General features: G+C 43.6%; 1 protein-coding gene across 1 annotated transcript in view; it reads left to right on the forward strand.

The window, feature by feature from the left end:
• The window catches only part of kcnip3b (Kv channel interacting protein 3b, calsenilin), a 24,641-nt gene extending 4,788 nt beyond the window's left edge, over nt 1–19,853 (forward strand). Inside the window, exons 2-7 of the mRNA XM_056285692.1 lie at nt 2,218–2,342; nt 2,837–2,906; nt 3,283–3,461; nt 4,405–4,509; nt 4,796–4,858; nt 19,699–19,853. Of these exons, the coding sequence (XP_056141667.1) occupies nt 2,218–2,342; nt 2,837–2,906; nt 3,283–3,461; nt 4,405–4,509; nt 4,796–4,858; nt 19,699–19,746 (590 nt within the window). The 3' untranslated portion in view covers nt 19,747–19,853. The remainder of the gene's footprint in view (nt 1–2,217; nt 2,343–2,836; nt 2,907–3,282; nt 3,462–4,404; nt 4,510–4,795; nt 4,859–19,698) is intronic.
• Nucleotides 19,854–20,375: the final 522 nt, after the last annotated feature.

The raw sequence follows: 20,375 nt of genomic DNA on the forward strand, positions 1-20,375 counted from the left end.
ATTGGCTGTGTCTGTGGGTGGGAAGCCGGATTGTGGGTATGTGTCCTGGTCGCTGCACTAGCGTGTCCTCTGGTTGGTTGGGGCACCTGTTCGGGGGGAGGGGGAACTGGGGGAAGAGCATGATCTTGCCATGCGCTACGTCCCCCTGGTGAAACTCCTCACTGTCCGGTGAATTGGAGCGGCTGGCGACTCCACATGTATCAGAGGAGGCATGTGGTAGTCTGGAGCACCTCCCCGGATCGGCAGAGGGGGTGAAGCAGTGACCAGGACAGCTCGGAAGAGTGGGGTAATGGCCAAGTGCAATTGGGGAGAAAAGGGGGGGGGTCAAAAAAGGGGGGTTGAGCGGCAACAGAGGCATCAAAGAGGAAGGAAAGATGGATGGAGAAGGGAAGACCTTGTTTATGTCTATATACATTATATATTTCTATTTCTTCTGTTCTGTTTGGAGTACCGATGGAGCAACAGCGCCGTAGAAATGTGATTGTAAAAGTGGCAGAAAATTCTGAGTAAGCATTTTAACGTTTAAAAGTCGAAAAGTTGCCCTTGTGCTGAAATCCCCACTAGTCGGGGTTAGTTAGCTATAGCAAATTTCCAATAAGTGCTAAGAACGTATTTCTAAATGCTATCTGACCCGGGTCTGCAAACATCTGGGTGGTGGTAAAGGTAATGGTGACTGGAAGGGGAGAAAATCCTTAGAGAGAGGAGCGACATGGCGAACCAGGAGGATTGGCTGCTGCGGTGTTGTAGGACTTCACATACGGTGTGCATGTGTGTAAAACATTGTTTGAGTTTGCATGGCCGTTCTAAAAGAATATTATGAGGGGGAAAAAACAATTATAGCACCAATATTTTTGATGACAATGAAAATATAGAATATAAGTATTTTTTATTACATGCTAATTTGGCAATAAGACTAGTGTTCCCTAAATGACGATTCAAATTTGGATTTGGTTAGACGATCCCATGACCTTGGAGCTCTTCAGGTGTGTCTCAGTGTTTTGCATACGGCGATCAAGAGTGAGAAAGAAGTAAGAAGTAAGGGTGGATCTCACCCAAAACCGTCTTTACAAAGGACGTAACAAATACCGGTATGTTACAGAGGTGCGTTCAGTCTCGGCTCACGAGCTCCTTTGTTTGCAAAGACGACGAGTTGTGCATGATATTTTCATGCCGTATGTCCAGTCATGCCTCCTCCCGCCAGGACCATGAGGCCCTTTTTTTTGATGAACGTGAGACCGGTGACTCCAGTATGACTTCTAGGAAAGAAACGGCCGCCCACCTGCGGCTCCCCTCCTGCACATTAACTGGATGTACATTGCGGCTCGCTGATCTGTTGAAACTTTCTAAGTATGTAACCTGACTCTCCTCCTCCGGACCGCTCACCGGCTGTCTGACGTGTCTCTCAGTACCAGATCTGGCTTGACCGTTTTCTTTGTTGTTGTTTTTTCCTCCTCCTCCTCCTCCTCCTCCTCCTCTTGCTATCTGCTCTATCACTTTCCTCCATTTACTCTTTCCCTCCTCCTCCTCCTCCATCATGATGTTTCTTACCAACGCCCCCTCCTCCTGTTTTCTCTGTGTAAAGATGGTGAGTATGGAAAAGGCAGAACCCAACTTTCTCGTGGTTTCTCCAAACTCCCTCTCATTTATTTATTTATTTATTGGGTTTTGTGCCCCCCACCCCCTTGTTCCCAGTGCTTTCTCTTAGTGTGTGAGCTGGTGAACCAGCAATGCCATGACACAAAATACATTCATGACTTGCTTTTAAGACAAACGGTGCCTTTGGGCGAAGTTCTCCTATTCAAATGTTTTGCATTTTAAACTTTTCATATTTAAATTTTCCAAGTCTTGAACCTCCAAACGTTTTTCCACATTTTGACTTTTTTTTTTTTTGGAAGCAGATCAGAACTAGACTTGTTCCGCAATAAAGAAAGTACCTCCTCTTCTTTTTGAGTCCCCGGTCTTCTGACTCTTGCTCCTCTTATAGTTTTTTTTTTTTGCTAACTCTAATGATGTTGCACTGTCGCCTTCCTCCTCCTAAAACCAATACCTCCCTGTTGAATGCCTGGTCCCCCCCACACCCCTTAATGTTGGCCTGCATCCTTGCACTCCTTTTCTCTTGTTTGCTCCTTCTTTTCATATCCCCCTCTCTCTGCTGTCTGGCTCTCTCTATCTCTCTCCCTCTCTCTCTCTCGGTCCATCCCTCTCTCTCTCCAACAGACAGCAGTGACAGTGATCTGGAGCTGTCGGCGGTGCGGCACCAGCCGGAGGGGCTGGACCAGCTGCAGGCTCAGACCAAGTTCACCAAGAAGGAGCTGCAGTCTCTCTACAGGGGCTTTAAGAATGTACGTGTGGATATCGCCCCCATTAATTCATCGTGAGGGGAATGAAGATGGCCTTCATTGTTGTGCCGCCATTTTCGCATGCTGTAAATAGACCTGGACTGTCACAATACGCATTTGCCATTCATCTGTCTGTCTTTTTTTCCCCCTCCATCTTTCTGTCTGTCTCTCAGTTTCAATCTTTCAATTTTGGCTTGTTTTTTTTTTTGGCATGACAAAGCTAACATTTGCATCGCCAAAGCATTCGGAAGTCATTTATTTGTAAAGAAAAACACGAAAAGGTGAGTAAAGTCAGGGGTCATCATGGTGATCAGCTGGGTGGGGAAGAGAATTGGGGTACAGAGATATGAAGAGAGAAACAACCCAACGTACGCAAAGTCTCTCTCTCTCCCTCTCCCTCCCTCTCTCCCCCATCTCGCTCTTGCTCTCTCCCTCTCCCCCACCCCTCTCTCTCTCTCGCACTCACTCACCTCTCTCTTTCTGTCTCTTTGTGACAGGAGTGTCCCAGTGGATTGGTTGATGAGGAGACTTTCAAGTCCATCTATTCTCAATTCTTTCCCCAAGGAGGTCAGCTAGAAGATAACACAGTCTGTCTGTCTGTCTGTCTGTCTGTCTGTCTGTCTGTCTGTCTGTCTGTCTGTCTGTCTGTCTGTCTCTCTCTCTCTCTCCCTCTCTCTCTCTCTCTCTCTCTCTCTCTCTCTCTCTCTCTCTCTCTCTCACTCTGTCTCTCTCTCTCTCTCTCTCTCTCTCTCTCTCTCTCTCTCTCTCTCTCTCTCTCTCTCTCTCTCTCTCTCTCTCTCTCCTGGTCTGATATCTGAGTCTTTATCGGGTATTTTGGCAAAATGTATTCAGTCTGTGTACGCTATGAAATTACGTGAGCCTAACTCCTTTTTTCTTATTCTTTGTGTTTTGCCCCACTCTGTTCTCACCCGCTGTGATGCAGACGCCACTACCTATGCTCATTTCCTATTCAACGCGTTCGACATAGACAGAAACGGCTCCATCCGATTTGAGGACTTTGTCATCGGTCTGTCTGTGCTGCTCAGGGGCTCCGTCACTGAGAAACTCAACTGGGCTTTCAACCTGTATGACATTAACAAAGACGGCTACATTACCAAAGAGGTAGGACGCCTATAATGCTAGCAATAATAATCAACCAAACCGCCACCCTTTAATAAAGCACCTTTAAAAGACAAAGTTAAAAAGGGCTGAATAATCAGGGCACATGGAGCAACTGCATTGGATCAGTTTTACCAATAAACCAGTTGGGTAGAGCAGTAAAAGTCCCCGTCATAGGGGAAAAGATAGCGTGAATTACAGATGAGGAGAATAAAACAAATAAAAATCAGAACGCATAGACAGACATTTCAGTAAAGGTATTTTAGGAAGTCCTTAAAAAAGACGGTACCCGCCTTGTAAGCCTCATCTCCTCCGGCAAGTCATTCCAGTCACCTTATACTGCTTAACATCAAGCCTGAGCCTTGTCTGCAGGCTTGTGCATGAGCGATCATGATTTTAAGAGATGTGTTGGTGCCAATTCCATGCGAAGCCTTAAAAGTCATCAATACAAACTTAAAAGTCAGTTTCATGAAACACAGGCTGTTGGTGAGGAGACACTAAAAGAGGAGCGATATCATTGCTTTGCTTGGGTTGAAGTCCTCGCTGATGGATTCTGTGCACTTGGGAGCCGTTCAACACTTTTTATTATTCTTTTCCTTTTCTGAAGCAGTAACTAACCCAGATATAACTATAAACAGCCTTTATGAGAGTCTAGAAATGGGAGGTCTTTCTGTAGTTGCCGTCGTCGTAATTTTACTACGGCTAAACGTGTTGAGCATCCCCTCCTGCCAACAGAACAGAACTTATCCACCACATACCACAGTAAGAAGAGGGGTATTAAAGAAGTGACTGCATTCATTTATTTTTCACCGTGTCTTGTGTTGCCCTACTGTTCGAATATGGGGAAAACACTAAGTGTGGCACGACCGTGAGTTTTGCCCATAGACTGGGATTCGTTTGTGTGGCAGTCGTTCAACACAATGGCAACTCTGTCCTCTTCTCTCAGGAGATGCTGGCGATAATGAAATCAATCTATGACATGATGGGAAGATACACCTACCCCTGTGTACGGGACGAAGCGCCCTCTGAGCACGTGGATAAGTTCTTCCAGGTTCTGTGCAAAACCACACACACACACACACACACTCATCTTTCCATTCAAGTCACATAAAAAACAAACAAGCTGAAAATATCATCCACGCATTCGTACAAGCTTTTCCGTACTTTGAGTCCCCTTGAGCGGATGTCACACTCATTCCCATCATTTCATATTTCTTTGTTGTTTTCTTTCATATTCAAACTATACTTTGGTCAGCATTGATTGTTTTTACAAGTGCTCCTTGCGTAAAATAACAGTTGGACTTTTCTCTTGTCCTTGTCGTCCCTTCTTCCCACAGAAGATGGACAGAAACAGAGATGGCGTGGTGACCATTGAGGAGTTCATAGAGACGTGTCAGAAGGTGATTTGCCTTTCTAAATTGAGCCCCGCCTGCAAACAGACAGGCAGCATGCTATGCAGGAAGACCCAAACCACAGCTACATAACTATGCAAACAGCATCATGATATGGTTCACCAAACACTGACTGAATATAATGGTACAAATTAACGCCTTGTAACTTTGTGAACCGAGCAATCTTGCCACCTTCACAAAAGCCATACAGCCATAATATTATTAGTTATCATTATCATTGCTGAAAACTAGTACACTTGTGTTGTCACTATTCTCAGTATGCTCTGCAAAAATTGCAAAGAGTGTGGAGAGAATAACTGGCAACCCCATTCAACTTTAAATCAACTTTCTGGGGGCATCTGGCGGGGGGGCATCCGGGTGGGCAGGGGTCATCCGGGTGGCATGGCAGTCTATTCTATTGCCTGGCAACATGGGGATCGCTAGTTCGAATCCCCGTATTTCCTCCGGCTTGGCTGGGCATCCCTAGAGACACAATTGGCCGTATCTGTGGGAGGGAAGCTGGATGTGGGTATGTGTCCTGGTTGCTTCACTAGCGCCTCCTCCTGTTTGGGGGGGGGGGAATAGCATGATCCTCCCATGTGCTATGTCCCCCTGGCGAAACTCTTCACTGTCAGGTGAAAAGAAGCAGCTGGTGACTCCACATGTATCGCAGGAGACATGATAGTCTGCAACCCTCCCCGGATCGGCTGAGGGGGTGGAGCAATGACCAGAGACAGCTTGGAAGAGTGGGGTAATTGGCCAAGTACAATTGGGAGAAAAAAGAACCCCCCCCCCCAAAAAAAATCAACTTTGTACTTGAGGTGATGTGTGGATGTACTCATCTTTTGAAAAAATCTTCATCCTTTTAAAATATTTAACTTTATTTCTAATCTTTGTGCCACGGAGATGAATGGCAAAATGACTATTAATTATAGAAGTGATAACGCAAAGTACTTTTTCTGAGGTAAATATGTGGACTTGCGGACTTGCAGAAAGTGTTGGTAAGATGGTTACATTGATAGTTGCTAAACACATGTGAAAACACAACCATAACCAGCGAATGATGCTACAGTCCCCTTGCAAGACTACGTTTCACACTGTTACTATTATTATTATTACCGTTATAAATCTATTGAAGAAATTCCTTCCATCTCCTCTACCATATCCCCTCCTTTACTGGCTCTAATAAGATATTAAAAGAAAATAAACTCCCTGCCGCTCTTCCCCTTCTTCTCTCATTTCCTGTCTTATCGACTCACTCCAAGTTTACAGAAAGATTGAAGGGAAATGTATGACCCTGTCCCTTGCACTTCTACAATCAGTTTGCTCACCAGTGTGAACACAGGAATTTAGACCTTTTTCTATCATTATTCTGCATTGTTAGAGTTGTGCATGTATAGCTGGGCACTAATTGCCTTAAACATAAAAACTTAAAATCCAGCTTTGAGCCAGGGCAGCTTATCGCCTGTCTTTCTAGGTCTGGAAATGGTGCTTGTGGTTCATCTGAGGACACAGGACAATTTCCGCTCAATGGTGTTTTAAGCCCCCAACGTACTCTTCCAGGCAGCGCTGCATGGAAGGCACTCCCCACCCCCTACAGTTTCAGCCAATCACAGCACTGGTCCTCAGTGACATATGCTTTGAAATATAGCCAACACTAGCTGCTAGGGATTTTCTTTACTGAACGGACACCTCAGCTAGCTAGCTAACTGTAAACAGATTGCAATGGTAGATTTTAGCTAACTATTTTCAGCCAAGGTTAGCTCAAATGCAGTCAATCTGTTCAAATAGCTGGCAGTGGTGAGCATTCAGTTTATGTTGGCATCTACTACTTTTAAACTTATCCGTGCAGGACAGAATTTACTTAGTAATGGGCTAGCAGTTAGCGCTAGCTAAGTTCCAGGCAGCCAATTCATTTCTTGGGTGGTTATGAGAGCGACTGAGTAGTGCTATTGCTATGTAGTTAGGCATTAGCCTATGTCTCCCAGTCTGCTTATTTAAACAACTACGAGACAACCTAGTTTTAAGTGAGCTGCACAAAGGCATGGTTGAGTGGGTGTCTTTCCAAAACTCCTTTAGGCATCCAGTTGTTGCTAGATAAGTTATAAGACATCTAGACATAGCAGCTAAGTAAGTTAAAGCAAAACTGTTGCCAAAATGCAATCTAGGGTCTTTTTGTGAATGTACACGAGTCAAACTTTCATTTAAAGGGATATTTACGTCAAATGCTGCACTTTTAAGATGGACGTTTGTTTGAGTCGAACTCCTTCACTGCAGAAGGAGGGAAAAAGTTGAAATCTAGCGCCAGTGCTGTGATTGGCTGAAACTGTAGGAGGCGGGGAGTGCCTTCCATGCAGCGCTGCCTTGAAGAGTACGTTGGGGGCTTAAAACACCATCGAGCACAATTTCTTCTCCCTCAACTTTACCCCTATATCACTTTTTGATCTTCAGAATCCAAATCATCTTTATTTGGCCATGTACGTTTGCACATACATGGAATTTGACTGGTTTTGTGGCTCTCAATATACTTACAGAAAATAAAAACACAAAAATCTTCAGGAATATTCTTTCTTCTTTGACAGTCCATCAAAACGATGATGACTGTGATGCAGTTTAAGCTTAGCAAGCACCCCTGTGGGCCATCAGGCCCGCATTAGAACGACAATATCGTCCACATTTGTCACAGACGAATGTTGTTTGAGTTGTTCTGTTAAGTCTTGCATGGTGGGCATAGGCTTCTTGTCTCTTTTGTTCAACAGCTGTTCTCGATTGCCTTACTGTGGAGCGCCATCTCTGTCTGTCCAGGGCCACTGTCTCCCAGCTGGAGTCATCTATGCTGCAGATCTTAATGTGACATTTGAGCACATCTTTGAAGCGTAGTTTCTGGCCTCCCTGCTTCCTTTTGCCCTGGCATAGCTCCCTGTAGAAAACCTCTTTTGGTAGGCGGTTGTCTGGCATTCTTCTCACATGGTTGACCCATCTGAGCTTGGAGGCTGTTATGAAGGCTTCAACACTGACAGTACCAGCATGTCTCAATACTTCCATGTCAGGCACCTTGTCTTCTCAACTGATTCGCAGCAGCTTTCGCAGATGATGAAGCGGTATGCTGGTAAGCTTCTTGATGTGCTTGCGATACAGGGTCATGCATTCAGTGGCGTATAGTAGAGACGGTAGAACAGCTGTGTTGTAGACCTTGATCTTTGTGTCAGCCTGATGTCATGGTGGGACCAAAGTCATTTGTGGAGGGCACCAAAGGCTTTTGTTGCCACTTGGATTCTTCTGTCCACTTCTAAGTCAGAGGTGTTTGTATCTGTCACAGCACTGCCCAGATAGGTAAAGCACTCAGTGGTCTTCTGAGTTGCTCCATTAACCAAAATACTTGGCTGACCTTCTTTGGGGCTTTTCTGAGGGGGAGGCTGGTACAGAAGCTCTGTTTTGGAGATGTTGAGCTTTAGCCCAAAGAGGGTAGCCACTGAAGAGAAGCAGTCTACTATTTCTTGCATTTCTCCAGGATCTTTGGCAACCAGAGCTGAGTCACCTGCATAGAGAAGCTCTCGAACACAGAGTTTTCTTGTTTTGGTTGACGTCTTGAGTCTCGCAAGATTTTAGAGGTTTTCATCTGTTCGGGTGCTGATGTACAAGCCACCTCTCAAGTTGGCTGACATTGTTTCTAGGACTGCAGCAAGATATAACATGACTAGGGTTGGTGCAAGCACACATCCCTACTTCACTCCATGCTTGATGTTGAAAGCATCACTGACATCTCCTCCAATTGATGCTTTCCCTGTCATATCATCGTGGAAAAGTCTGATGATGCTGATCAGTTTCCGGGGGCAGCCATAAGTCTCTAGCACTTCCCACAGTGTCTCTTTATCAACAGTGTCAAACGCTTTTGAAAAGTCCACAAAAACGATGTAATGTGGCTGGTGCTGTTCGGTCACTTTCTCTTGGAGTTGTCTCAGGGTGAAGGTCATATCTGTGGTGGCTATACCAGATCTGAAACCACATTGGCTTTCAGGCAACACTTCATCTGAAAGGATCTTTTTTCGGTTCAGTGTGATCTTAGCCAGGACCTTTCCAGCAGTCAACAGAAGTGAGATCCCATGGTGGTTTCCACAATCGCTTCGTTCACCCTTCTTGTAGATGGTCACAATCAAAGTATCTTTGAAGTCCTGAGGAAGGCATAGGTTTTGCCAGCAGGCATTATAGAACTTTAGTAGCTCTGACTGAAGTGTTGAGCTGCCATGCTTCAGGATGTCTGATGGGATGCCATCTTGTCCCGGTGCCTTCCCACTTCTGGTGTCTTTAAGTGCTTTCTCTACTTCAGCCATTGTGATCAGCTCACAGAGGTCTTCTCTTGTCTGCCTTCTTGTTAATTACTGGCGTGCATTTGGATCTGCTGATACTTCTTGATTTAAAAGGGTGCAGAAGTGCTCTTTCCATCTTTCTGTGATCTCTTTCAGGTCAGTGCAGAGAAGAGTCCATGCATATAATTTCGATCTGCTAAGAGCTGCAGCTCTTCAGCTTTCTTGGTCCACCAGTTGTCCTTCATCACCCTAATCTCCTTCTGAACTTTGGCTTTAATTGCCTTGAAGGCTGAGCCTCTAGCAGTTCTTTGATTGCTTCATCTTGATCTGGAACCAGTCAGGCGATTTTCTTTTTGGATGACCAAGCACTTCTTTTTCTGAATTATAGATTGTCTCTTTCATTTGTGTCCAGCATTCTTCAACATTACTTGCACCTGTTGCAATCCTTTCTTCATCTTGAAGAGCAGATGTGATTGCTGCAGCTAGTCTCATTTGATGTTCTGTGCTTGCTAGCTTGTTGGGATCCAGTTTCTTCGATGCTTCACGGTGTTTTTCATGACTTCATCTTTAGTTTCATTCACAACTGTGTTCGGACCAGGTAGTGATCAGTTGAGCATTCTGCTCCATGCATCACCTTCGTTGAGAGTACTTCTGTCAAGATTGCCCTGCGAGTCACAACGTAGTCTAACAAATGGAAATGTTTTGATCTTGGATGCACCCAGGTGAAGTAGTTATTTTCAGGCTGAGAGAAGGAGTTTGTGATACACAGGTCATGCTCAGCACAGAAATTCAACATAAGGTCCTCATTTGTATTCTTATTGCCCTTTCCAAACTTTCTGATGACACCCTCAAAGGTTAAATGGTCCTTGCCTATCCTTGCATTGAAGTCTCCTAAAATGAGGAGCTTGTCTGCACTTGGTACACTGTCCACTACTTCAGCCAATTTCTGGTAGAAAGATTCCTTGTTTTCATCTGGATATGCCATGGTTGGAGCATACACATTGATGAGTGATAAGAAGCATTCTCCCACCACAGGGACTCGGAGACTCATAATCCTCTCAGAGATTCCTAATGGTAGAGTGGGCAATCTGGATTCAATTCTGTTGGTAATGGCAAAGGCCACGCCAGCATATCTCCTTCCATTGGCCTTTCCAATCCAGAAGATGGTGTAGTTGCTCTCTTGTATTTGTCCTTGGCCTTCAATCCTCATTTCTTGAAGAGCAGCAATGTCAATGCGGTTTCTCTCTAGCTCCTTAGCAAGCAATGCTGTTCTTCTCTCAGGTCTGGTGTAGTTGTCCAACATGGTCCGAACGTTCCATGTAGCAACAGTCAGTTTCCCTTTCTTGCATTTTCAACCACTGAAGTGAAGACCCACTGGCTGCAGTGAACCAGCCAGGTAGTTTCTGGGCAAACATTTTTTACCCCGCCTTTTCTAGGGACTTCCCTTAAGGGGCAGGCAGTGCTTTCCCTGAAAAGGGCTGTCCTGACACTCATACAGCTGCCTCGACCCCGTTGTTGCCCAGGATTCAACGGAGTTAGGAACCATCACATGTGAGTTGCCTATGTGCAGAGGTCCCGCTAGTAGCTTCCAGCTCCTTAAGCTTGCTACCATCACATTCATTCTGTCACCATAGGACTTTGTAAATGCTCTCCTTGCAAGTGCTTTTCCCATCAAGCTCTCCTCACATCATGCCTTGCACAGTAAAGACAGTTGGTGTCGTGCCCCCACTGAACAGTCTCTCTGGGCCTCAGAACCCTTTCCTAAGCGGTACACCGTAGTGCAATGGACTCAGTAAATAAAGAGGTTGTCCCACAGTGACAGCTTACTCGTCAAGTGATGCCATCCATTGACCAACAGAGTGATTCCTCTGCATGTCATCTGATGTTTTTGCCATTGGTCTGATTGGGCTCATGATCCTATTGGGCTCTTCTGCCGCAAACACCATCGAGCGCCCTGCTGCCAGCAGCTTCTTGGATTTGAATTTGGAGTTACCTTCCCCTAGCCTTTGCCTAAAGAGACAAATCTACAGGGCATTAGAAACAGATGCAGATAGTACCATCTACTGTCATAATGGTAGCAGCAAAGGCTGACCTAACTTGAATTCAGGAATATATACAAGGAATGACTATATACAGGTGAAACAGGCAGGCAATAGTGCAAAGGTACAGAGTGTAAAGATACTGGAATAAATATGTTAGCAGGTTACTTATATACATGAGGTAGGTGGACATGACAGAATAACAATGTATACATACAACATACAGTATATACAGCCTGCTTAGATTTATTATGATAATGTTAAGTGTTCATCAGAGTGACAGTCTGCATAAAGAAACTTTTTATATCTGGGTGTTTTGGGGTACAGTGCTCTGTAGTGCCCACCAGAGGGTAGGAGTTGGAACAGGTTGTGACCAGGGTTTGATGGGTCTTCAGTGATGTTGCCTGCTCGTTTCCTGACTCTGGAGGTCCAAAGGAGTTGAATCAAGTGCAACTGGACTGATTCAACTGATTCAACTCCTTTGGATAACCATGACCTGGATGAATGAGAACATTTACAGACTCTGGAGGTGTATAAGTCCTGAATGGAGGGCAGGTTGGTGCCAATGATTTTCTCTGCAGACTTACCTGTCCATTGTAGGCTGTTCCTGTCATGTTTGGTGGCTGGTCCAAACCAGACAGTGATGGATGTGCAGAGGACAGACTGGATTATTGCAGTGTAGAACTGAATCAGCAGTTCCTCAAGTAGGCTGGACTTCCTGAGCTGATGGAGAAAGTACATCAACTGTTGGGCCTTTTTGATGATTGTGTCTATGTTGAACGCCCACCTTAGGTCCTGGGAGATTGTGGATCCCAGAAACCTGAAGTTTTCCAATCAGATACTGTGCTATTGAGTATGATGGGGGGGGGCAGTGTTGGGGGCTCCTCCTGAAGTCCACCTCCACAGTTTTGAGCGTGTTCAGCTCCAGGTTGTTATGACTGCATCTTTATTGGGATATAGGGATTACAACTTTTGCAGCCTTTAGTAGTAGGCTCAGGATCCCACTCAGGTTAACTGATTGAATTCTGTCAACTACTTATTACTACTTACTCGGTTACTTATTAGACAAAACACTTGGGATGGTCTATGTTCAAGTTGAAATTGGATCTTCATTTGATAAAACTTAAGGCATTGGGCTGGAATACATCTGTAGTCAGCCAGGATGTCTAAGTCTCAGATAAATAAGGCTCCTGATGTAGCTGTATTTGTGCATTTGAAGTTGAAGGTATGTAACAGAGTTTTCCTTGTAAAGATTTCAGGTTTGTCCTCATTCAAATTTTCTCACCAAAACACATGTGTGTGTGTCTGTGAGGTCTAACAAACACATTAAATGCATTTCCTACCTCTAAAACATTTGCGAAGTCTTCTTTGGAATGTTTTGAGAGCTGCATTATTTACATTGGCTTGCGATGTTCTTCGTCTTCTCCTTCTCCCCTTCTCCTTCTTCTTCTCCATCTTCTTCCCCTCTTTTTGTAGGCAGATATGGCACACCAATTGAGGAATTGCGTGAAACTGTGTTAAATGCCATTCAGCTATTCTCCTCCCTCCGCGTTGGCATGAAATCACCCTCTCTGAATACTGCTTTCTCCATTTAGGAAGATCCTCAACAGTACTTATATAATTTCTTTGTCCTTTTGTTTTCTCTATTCTATATGACAGCCAGGCTTATGTTTATTTGCTTTAGTTGCAGTTGCTTCACTTCCTCCAGTCAACATAAATCAAACTTTATTACAAACTGATGAGTATACAATAAGTGACAAATGAACAGTCAAAAGAAAAGAACAGTCAAACCAATATTAATACATGGGGGAGGGGGGAACCAAACATATTAGATAAAGACCTTGTTCAGCTAACAAATCTTGCATGTTTTAACTATTACATTGACAGCTGATTGTAACAGTTTTAACCATTACATTCAGCTTAAGTGGAAACGTATTGCTTGGGGTCAACAAACAGTCCAGGAAAGTTTGGTTTCTTATTTGTGAATTTGAACTTAAAGATGTAGAAATGTCTTTATGCATGCTCAATAATCCAGGTAAGAAAATCAAAGAAAGCTGAATCAATTCATCTGGACACGTTTATCGAGAGAAACATTTCATCACTCATCTAAGTGGCCTCTTCAGTCTAAACTGACTGCAGGTATTCCCACCCTTATAAACAATGCAGTTGCATAATGACCAAAAACAACATTTGATTTCATATGCAAATTGGCGTGTCCATTAACTGGAGTTTCAATCGTCATGTGTACTATTCATAGAGGATTTGGGAATAGTACATAGCATTGTAAGACGGCGAAAGATGTATTCTTACTTGCTTGCTTCTTCTTTCAAACCCCCAAACACGCTATGCCAGAAATTGGTCCACCCCAAGGATTGGGTCCCCTGGCACAAACAGAGCAATATAGTTTACACTGTTAAGTGCCAGGGGGGTTGCTGTGACTTGTACATTGGGGAAACCAAACAGACGCTGGCCAAGAGAATGGCACAACACAGAAGAGCTAATGCGTCAGACCAGGACTCCGCAGTCTACACCCATCTACAGGCCAGTGGCCACTCTTTCAAGGAGGAGAATGTGGACATCCTTGATTGGGAGGAACACTGGTTTGAATGGGGAGTCAACGAGGCCATCTATGTGAAGAGGGAACGACCATCCCTGAACCCGGGGGGGGGGGTGTCTAAGAGTACATCTGTTGCCATCTTACAATGCTGTGATTGCAAACATTCCCAAATCCTGTGTGAATTGGCAGAGGATTTGGGACATGGCCATTGAAACTCTAGTTAATGGTCAAGCCTATTTGTATGCACTTGCATGAAACTGATCATTGATTTCGGTCGTTATGCCACTGTATTGTTTATAAGGGTGGGGATACCTGCAGTCAGTTGAGACTGAAGATGTCACTTAGATGAGTGATGAAACATTTCTTTCAATGAACGTTTTGTCGAGATGAACTGATTCAGCTTTCTTTGATTAAAGGTGTAGAATTTAGTTGATAAAAGAATTACATAGTAGTTAGATAAAACATTGTGCTTGATTTCCTGTCCTGATCATGAATCCAAACAAAACATCTAAGCTAGCTTACATTGTGGTCTTCTCCTTCTTCCACTTCTGCTTCTTCTTGTATTTCGTGTCCACAGAAATGTGTATTATGTCAACCCCATACTCATGGTGTGCATGTGCATCCTTGTGTACATGAGGAAATAATTGGTGTACAAGTTGGAATAATTGGTATGCAAGTTATGTGTATACTGTGAAATATGATTTATGTTATTAATAAAATTTCCATTTATTTACGTTCAATGGCTGTCAACTGACTCACTGCCAACCAGGCAGCATCTCTGTTGTGGGGCAGTTTGTAGTTTTCATGGGCAGTGTCATACAATACCAGCTGGTTAGACACCGTAACATCAAAGTCTCCTCCATCCTGGCTCACTTGGCAACGCAAATTTATTTGTGTAACTCATTTCAGCAGCAAGGCAATTCAAAGTGCTTTGCATAAAACATAAAAGGTGTTAAGAAAAGCAACATAAGACAATAAAAAGGCATTAAAAACAAAGAGTAAAAAAGTTGCAGTGCAATGTAAGATGATGATCAAAAGCTTCAAATTCTATTTAATCTCAGGCGGCGGCAAACAGGAAGGTCTTCAGCCTTGATTTACAAGAACTGAGAGTTGCAGCAGACTTGTAGTTTCTGGGAGTTTGTTCCAGATATGTGGTGCATAAAAACTGAAAGCTGCCTCTCCATGTTTAGTTTTGACTTTGGGGACAAGACACAGACCTGTCCCAGATGATCTGAGAGGTCTGAATGGTTCATAGTATAGCAGAAGGTCAGAAATGTATTTTGACCCTAAACCATGCAGTCAGTGCTTTATAAACCAAGAGCAGACTTTTAAAATCAATTCTTTGACACACAGGAAAAAACTGTAACAGCCTCAGAACTGGAGTGATGTGAGCCACTTTTTTGGTCTTAGTAAGGACTTGAGCAGCAGCGTTCTGAATCACCTGCAGCTGTTTGTTTTTTTTAGAGAGACTTGTAAAGACGCCGTTACAGTAGTAGAGTTGCCTGAAGATAAATGATGGACAAATTTTTCCAAGTCCTGCTGAGACATAAATCCTTTAATTATTGATATATTCTTCAGGTGACAGTAGACTGACTTTGTAATTGTCTCAATGTGGCTATGTAAATTCAGGTCTGAGTTGATGACTACGCCAAGATTTCTGGCTTGGTTTGTAGTTTTTTTTAACATTAACGATTGTAGCTGAGAGCTGATTTTAAATTGTTCTTCCTTGGCTCCAAAGACAATTACTTCAGTTTTATCTTTGTTTAATTGAAGAAAATTCTGAGACATCCAACCATTGATTTGTTCAATGCACTTATTCGGTGCTTGTATGGGATTATAATCCACTGCTGATATGGTTATATAAATCTGAGTATCTGCATAATTATGGTAACATATTTTGTTGTTTTCCATAATTTGAACTAGTGGGAGCATATAGATGTTAAACAGAAGCAGCTCCAGAATAGAGCCTTGGGGAACTCAACAGGTAACTTTTGTACACTAAACTTTGTAATTACATATATATACACAAAGTAGTCCCTGTCCTTTAAGTGGGATTCAAGCCAGTTTAGTGCAGTGCCAGAAAGTTCCACCCAGTTTTCCAATCAGTCTAGTAATATGTTGACGCCGACTGTGTCAAATGCAGCACTGAGATCCAATAATACCAGGACTGAGATTCTGAGTCAGTCCATAGTTATCAAGAACACAACACAGTTCTTTAGTTCCTCTGCCCCGGGGTATATCAGCATGGATGTTTAAATCACCAGCAACAACTACACTGTCAAATTCAATATAGATTTTAGACAGCAGTTTAGTTAAGGCATCAAAGAAGTTAGCATTGTATTAAGATGGTCTATAGATATTTAGAAATATAACTCGAGAAGAGGAATTCAACTGAAGAGCCACATATTCAAAAGAAGCAAAATTTCCATAAGATATCATCTTGCATTGGAATGAATCATTAAACAAAATGGCACCTCCACCTCCTTTTTTATTCTGTCTTGTTTGCTCACAAAACTGAAGTTGTTAGGGGTTGACTCAGTCAGAACAGTTGCGCTGTCGTCTTGGTCTAACCAAGTTTCAATTAAAAACATAAAATTGAGATTGTGCTCAATGATAAAATCATTGATTAAAAAATGTTTTTCCTGCCAAAGACCTGATGTTTAGCAATGCTAAATTTTGTGTGTTAAGCGTATTATCTGCACATTTTTTGGCGACAGGTTGTGGCTGCTGGCGTACACCTGGAGTCAGGTAGATAAAGTAACTGTGCACTTTGAATACACTTTGTGCTTCCTGAAGCTGGTCAAAACAGGAATTGCAGACCTTGAAGTTGCTCCTTGCTGTCTGGGGTGGGCTGTATCAGCAGCAGTGGGTCTATACCCAGTAAGCAGAGGGAGACATGAGCTGGGGGGGGGGGGGGGGAATCCAGTCGGTCCTAGTTGTCAGCATGCCTTTATAATATTGACTGCAGGGAGATTGTCCTTGGTTTGTCTGGAAAAGTGGGAACTTTTGATGCCACATAGTAATATCTCCTCAGTCCCTTTTATCTGAATCCTTAGCTTGTGTGAGAGATCTCTGAGAGGCAGGGGGGGGGGTGCTGGGAATGATCCATGGTGTTGTCCTTGTTTTCCTGGGAAAACATTGCTCTAGTTTTCCCATATTTTTCTGACCTTTTCCAAATACCAGCAGTGGGGTGTTGGAGGCCATAGGTTAAGTTGGCAGTAAGCATATGGACCCCCACTCTGTTTAAATTAACCCCATCCATTCTGAAATGGTTTCCTTGCTCCCAGAACAAGTTGAAATTGTCAGTGAAGTTCAGTTTTTGAGGAGTGCATGAATTTAATGTATTAAATGCCAGCAAGCGGCTGAAATATTCAATTCCTTTCACTAAAGTGGGGATTGGACCTGACACAAATATCTGAGCTGGGACTTGTTGTGGAATGTCCATTCGGTGTATGAAGTTCCTTTTTAACACCTCTGAGCCATGTTTCTTTCCAGGACTAGTGTCATTTGTTCCATTATGCACAATAAGTGTGTCCGTGCCCGGATTGTCAAATAACACTTGTGGCGGTGTTTGGACCATGTCACTAACCGTAGTGTTGGGTAGACAGATGGTTTTGAAAACTTTGCTTTTGACAACTCTTTATTATATGGTCACCTACCAGCAGAGTCTTTGGTTAGATGTCTTGTCTAACTTGGTTAACTTCTTTTTCGAATGTCCTGTGCATGTTCAGCTGTGATGCTGTCTTTGTTAATGATGTGACATTGGCTTTAGCGGCTATTGAGCTGTTGTTTACCTCCAGGTGCCGCTGAGAGATGCTTCTCAAGGGCTTAGCTGTATCATGGGTCGTGGCCGCATGGGTCTAGGCGTTAGCTTCTGAGCTAGCGGTGTTAATGCTAGCTGTGGCATTGCCATTGTGCTGACTGACAGGCAGCTCATCCAAAATAATAAACCTGTTCTCCAGCCAAACTTCTTGTGAGACATTAATGGAACTGTGCTTTTTGTGTCTGACTCTTCTTTTACCCCAGACAACATCTGTCCAGAGCTCAGGGTTTGATACTGCGGGGGTAGAACAGGTCTTTGGTCTTGCTCCCCGGTTTAGCCAATAGCACATATCCAGATCCATTGTGGTTTCGTCTCAAGTGGGTTTGGGCTGGACCAGGAAATAGTGTCCGCATAGTCATGGTGTGGGGCTCATTATTTCTGAAAGCCACTAATTAGAGTGTTTTTGGTCTTTTTGGTCCTTTTGTATTCGGTAGAGCATAGAGATTCTTTTTTCAAGCTCTGTGATTTTCTGGCTGAGCGTTGCACAGCTGGTGGTGGAGGGAGAAGAGAGGGGAGGCATTTTTCCCTAAGTAAAACAAAGCCTTTAGCAGTCCAACTTCTGGCAACTTCGGGTTTATGCTCTCTTCAACTTTCACTGAATAGGATCACCATTTGCTGTCATTTCAGGTCTCTCCTATTGTACTGTCATGATCTCATCCTCGGTGGTCACTCAGGGTCGAGTATGAATGTCCTTTAAGATGCCTGTGCGTGACATCTTTTTACGTGGAGTGGCTGATGCACCTGCAGCCACCACACGGTCCTTGGCAGGGGGTGGTCAAAGTCTAAGGCATGGAGAACCAAGATGATTGGCAACCACCCTCTGTTTCAACTTTCATCTGCCTTCACTGGCATTATGACCTGGAGACATCTTCCACCAGTTCTGCCACTGAGGTCTTTGTTGGATCACGCTTCGTCTGGCGCCGTATCCAGTTCTACTATAATACATCCATGACTCAGTCCCGCTCACTACGCTCTGCTAATGAAAGGCGCCTGGCACTTCCACTACACCGGGTCCTAAGTCACTAGCCAGATTCTTCTCCTCTGTAATTCCGCGGTGGTGGAACGAGTTACCGATCCGCTGAGTCCCTCTCCATCTTTAAGAAGAAGAAGCTAAAGTCAAGTCAAGTCAAGTTTATTTATATAGCATATTTAAAACAACCACAGTTGAATTTAAAGACTCAGCTCTTTCACGAACACCTCAACACCTGATGGTATTAATAAAAACACACACGCACAAAATGCCTCTATGCACCCCAAGCATTGCTTTTGTGCATTGCCTGTTGGCACCTATCAGACTTGAACCTAGTTTGTTTTTTTTTTGCACTTACTTGCGTTGTTGTCTCCTGACTATATCCTTGCTTGTGTTGGATTAACTCTCAGATGTACGTCGCTTTGGATAAAAGCATCTGCTAAATGAAATTGTGACACTGTAAGTGAACTGGAGGTTAATATTCACAATTGTTAATTTCGCGCATGTGTGGCTGTACCCTAACACGTAATGCAAACCACTTTTCTCACTTTGCTCTATAGCGCCACAAGTGGTCAAAAACTCCACTGGCCACCTTTAAGTACCACTTTGGTGGTACTTTTGCTATTGATTGACAAAGTCATTCCTCAAGGCATTAGCTGGCTATAAGGTCACAGGTTCATTTTCATCTAATGGCTGTGACCTTAAAACCAGTCTGCTACAAAATTAAAAATTCACACTTACCAGATAATCTCTGCATATGTTCATTGTTCCAATAGAATGTAGAAATGAATGTGTGTGTTTTATGTGTTTTATTCTTTTTATATTGATCTTTGCACTGATAAGAACTGCACTTTCAAATTTTGTTGTACTTGTACAATGACAAATAAAGTTCTATTCTATTCTATTCTATTGTATGAGTATACTTTGCCGACCAAGGTTTTAATGAGCAGCTATTGGTCAGGTGATAATACATTTGCATGTGGCTGGTAAGTGCCCTATACTTTTTGGCAGGCAACCAGTTTGTGTCCACTGTGATGTAATGTGTCGGTCATGAACACGTGCGGTAACAATGTGGATAAGATAACCCAAATGAAAACTTATTTGGTCGACCACAGCTATTAACAAACTTTAATGTTTCCCTCTTTTTTTTCAGGATGAGAACATCATGAACTCCATGCAGCTCTTTGAGAATGTGATCTAGAGCCTTTGCGCTGTCGTCCATCAACCCTCACCTGCCCATATCCCGCCATTTTCAGCTCCTCCCTCAACTTAAACGTCACTTCCTTGTAGGTCTAGCCAATGGAAAGATACAGGCATTTATGTTGCGCAGTGGCGGGTTTCTTCCACTCTCCTCCTTCAGCTTTACTCTGACATTGCCTCTGGACAAAAGAAGGAAGGCAAGACACTGAGAAAGAGCTTTATTGGATGCAGTCTTCCCTGGGGTCTTTTGGCATCTGAGAAAAGGAAGCAACAGAAGAGTCGGTGCACATCCTGACCCTCAGCATTCAACATGAGAATAAAAGGATCAACTTCCCACAAGAGGAGAAACATATCTTTACCTACTGACCTGAGTAGGACACTAGCTTTAACACATATCCCACCTTTTTTTTCTCTCTCTCTCTCTCTCTCTCTCTCTCGTTATCTGTTGCCGTCTCTCTCACTCTCTGTCGCTCTCTGTCGCTCTCTCTCTCTCTCTCTCTCTGTCGCTCTCTCTCTCTCTCTCTCTCTCTCTCTCTCTCTCTCTCTCTCTGTCGCTGTCTCTCTATCTCTCGTTATCTGTTCGTCTCTCTCTCCCAAAAGACACACACACACACACACACACTCCATCAC

The sequence above is a fragment of the Lampris incognitus genome, chromosome 1 (genome assembly GCF_029633865.1).
Source record: "Lampris incognitus isolate fLamInc1 chromosome 1, fLamInc1.hap2, whole genome shotgun sequence".
Taxonomy (NCBI): domain Eukaryota; kingdom Metazoa; phylum Chordata; class Actinopteri; order Lampriformes; family Lampridae; genus Lampris; species Lampris incognitus.